This window comes from Molossus molossus, unplaced genomic scaffold (assembly GCF_014108415.1).
Source record: "Molossus molossus isolate mMolMol1 unplaced genomic scaffold, mMolMol1.p scaffold_m16_p_1, whole genome shotgun sequence".
NCBI lineage: Eukaryota > Metazoa > Chordata > Mammalia > Chiroptera > Molossidae > Molossus > Molossus molossus.
Window position 1 is genome coordinate 124233405 of NW_023425344.1, and position 2990 is coordinate 124236394.

At 41.8% G+C, this 2990-nt stretch overlaps 1 protein-coding gene across 1 annotated transcript; it reads left to right on the forward strand.

The window, feature by feature from the left end:
* The first annotated feature begins 861 nt into the window (after positions 1–861).
* Positions 862–2665, forward strand: LOC118639201 (ATP synthase subunit alpha, mitochondrial-like). Its single transcript, XM_036275472.1, is given in 1 exon segment — positions 862–2665. A coding segment is annotated over 1 exon segment (1662 nt). The 3' UTR covers positions 2524–2665.
* The last annotated feature ends 325 nt before the right edge of the window (positions 2666–2990 follow it).

Sequence of the window (2990 nt, forward strand, 5' to 3'; positions counted from 1 at the left end):
CAACCCACACAAGTGGCACTCCTGGAGCACCCAGCTTAGGTGACTAAGGAGACTGTGCCAATAAACCCTACAGAATGCCTACTATAATAAGGTCACCCTGCCAAGATTGGAAAATAAGATATAGCAGATCTACCTAATACATGGAAACACACAGAGAGGAAAGCATCTAAAATAAGGAAAATAAGAATTATGTCCCAAATGACAGAGTAAGATAAAAATGCAGAGAGATAACTAGAAAAAATTAAAGTAAGCAATCAATCAGACACAGAGTTTAAAACAGTGGTTATAAGGCTGTTCAATGAATTTAGGGGAAGAATAAATGAAATCAATGAACATTTGCACAATGAGATAAAAACCATAAAAAAGAACCAGTCAGCCCAGCCAGTGTGGCTAAGTGGTTGAGCATTGACCCGTGCACCAAGAGGTCACTGGTTCGATTCCTGATCAGGGCACATGCCCAGGTTATGGGCCAAATGGGTGTTCTATCTCATTGATGTTTTTATCTCTCTCTCTCCCTTCCTCTCTCTATTGATAAAGAAAGCAATTTTTTTAAAGAACCAGTAAGAAATGAAGAATATAATTACTGAAATGAAGACTACAATAGTAAAATAAATAAAGCAGATAATCGAATCAGTGATTTGGAAGAACAAGTAGCAGAGACAATGCAATTGGAAAAGAAAAAAAAAGAAAGAATTAAAAAACAAGTTAGCTTAAGGAACCTCTGGGACAACTTTCAACATAACAACATTCATATAAAAAAAAAAAGAGAGAAAATAATTGAAAACCTATTTGAAGAACTAATGATGAGTTCCAGTCAGTCCGAGGCTGCGGCTGCAGAGGAACCGGCTAGGAGCTACAACTATGCTGTCCGTGTGCGTCGCCGCGGCTGTGGCCCGCGCCCTCCCTCGGTGGGCCGGGCTGGTCTCCAAAAATGCTTTGGGGTTATCCTTCATTGCTGCATGGAATCTCCATGCCTCTAACAGTCGTCTTCAGAAGACTGGCACTGCTGAGATGTCCTCTATTCTTGAAGAGCGAATTCTTGGAGCTGATACCTCTGTTGACCTTGAAGAAACTGGGCGTGTCTTAAGTATTGGTAATGGTATTGCCGGAGTACATGGGCTGAGGAATGTTCAAGCAGAAGAAATGGTAGAGTTTTCTTCAGGCTTAAAGGGTATGTCTCTGAACTTGGAACCAGACAATGTTGGTGTTGTCGTGTTTGGAAATGATAAACTGATCAAGGAAGGAGATATTGTGAAGCCAACAGGAGCCATCGTGGATGTTCCTGTTGGTGAGGAGCTGTTGGGTCGAGTAGTAGATGCCCTTGGTAATGCCATTGATGGAAAGGGTCTAATTGGTTCCAAGATCCATAGGCGAGTTGGCTTGAAAGCCCCTGGGATCATTCCCTGAATCTCTGTGCGGGAACTAATGCAGACTGGCATTAAGGCTGTGGATAGCTTGGTGCCAATTGGTCGTGGTCAGCGTGAGCTGATTATTGGTGACCGACATACTGGCAAAACATCAATTGCTATTGACACAATCATTAACCAGAAACGTTTCAATGATGGAACTGATGAAAAGAAGAAGCTATACTGTATCTATGTTGCTATTGGTCAGAAGAGATCCACTGTTGCCCAGTTGGTGAAGAGACTGACAGATGCAGATGCCATGAAGTACACCATTGTGGTTTCAGCTACTGCTTCTGATGCTGCCCCACTTCAGTACCTGGCTCCTTATTCTGGCTGTTCTATGGGAGAATATTTTAGGGATAATGGCAAGCATGCTTTGATCATCTATGACGACTTATCCAAACAGGCTGTTGCTTATCGTCAGATGTCTTTGCTGCTGCGCCGACCCCCTGGTCGTGAGGCCTATCCTGGTGATGTGTTCTACCTACACTCACGTCTGCTAGAGAGAGCAGCCAAAATGAATAACTCTTTTGATGATGGCTCCTTGACTGCTTTACCAGTCATAGAAACACAGGCTGGTGATGTGTCTGCTTACATTCCAATGAATGTCATTTCTATCACTGACAGACAGATCTTCTTGGAAACAGAATTGTTTTACAAAGGTGTTCACACTGCCATTAACGTCGGTTTATCTGTGTCCCGTGTTGGATCTGCTGCCCAAACCAGGGCCATGAAGCAGGTGGCCGGTGCCATGAAGCTGGAATTGGCTCAGTATCGGGAGGTTGCTGCTTTTGCTCAGTTCGGTTCTGATCTTGATGCTGTCACTCAACAACTCTTGAGTCGTGGTGTGCATCTGACTGAGTTGCTGAAGCAAGGACAGTATTCTCCCATGGCTAATGAAGAACAAGTGGCTGTCATTTATGCTGGTGTAAGAGGGTATCTGGATAAACTGGAGCCCAGCAAGATCACAAAATTTGAGAATGCTTTCTTGTCCCATGTTATCAGCCAACACCAAGCCCTGTTGGGCAATATCAGGACTGACGGAAAGATCTCAGAACAGTCCGATGCAAAGCTGAAAGAGATTGTAACAAACTTCTTGGCTAGATTTGAAGCTTAAACTCCTATGGATTCACATCAAATACCAGTTTGGTTTTGTCATTGTTTCTTCTAGCATTCAGTTCCATTTGTAAAAGGATTACTCTCATACTCCAGATGTACAGAAATCACTTTAAAAAATAAAGGTTCCATATTGCTTGGTGGGGGAAAAAAAAAAAAAGAATTAATGATGAAAAACTTCACTAATCTGGAGAAGAAAATAAACATATAAGTCCAAGAAGCCCAGAGAATCCCAAAAAAGAGGAACCAAAAAATTTCCACACCAAAACACACCATAATTAAAATACCAAATGTTACAAATAAAGAGAGAATCTTAAAAGTAGCAAGAGAAAAGTAGTTAGTTATATACAATGGAGCTCCCATAAGACTGTCAGTTGATTCTTAAAAGAACTTTGCTGGCCATAAAGAACTGGTATAAAATACTCAAAGTGATGAAAACCGAAGACCTACAATCAAGATCACTCTACC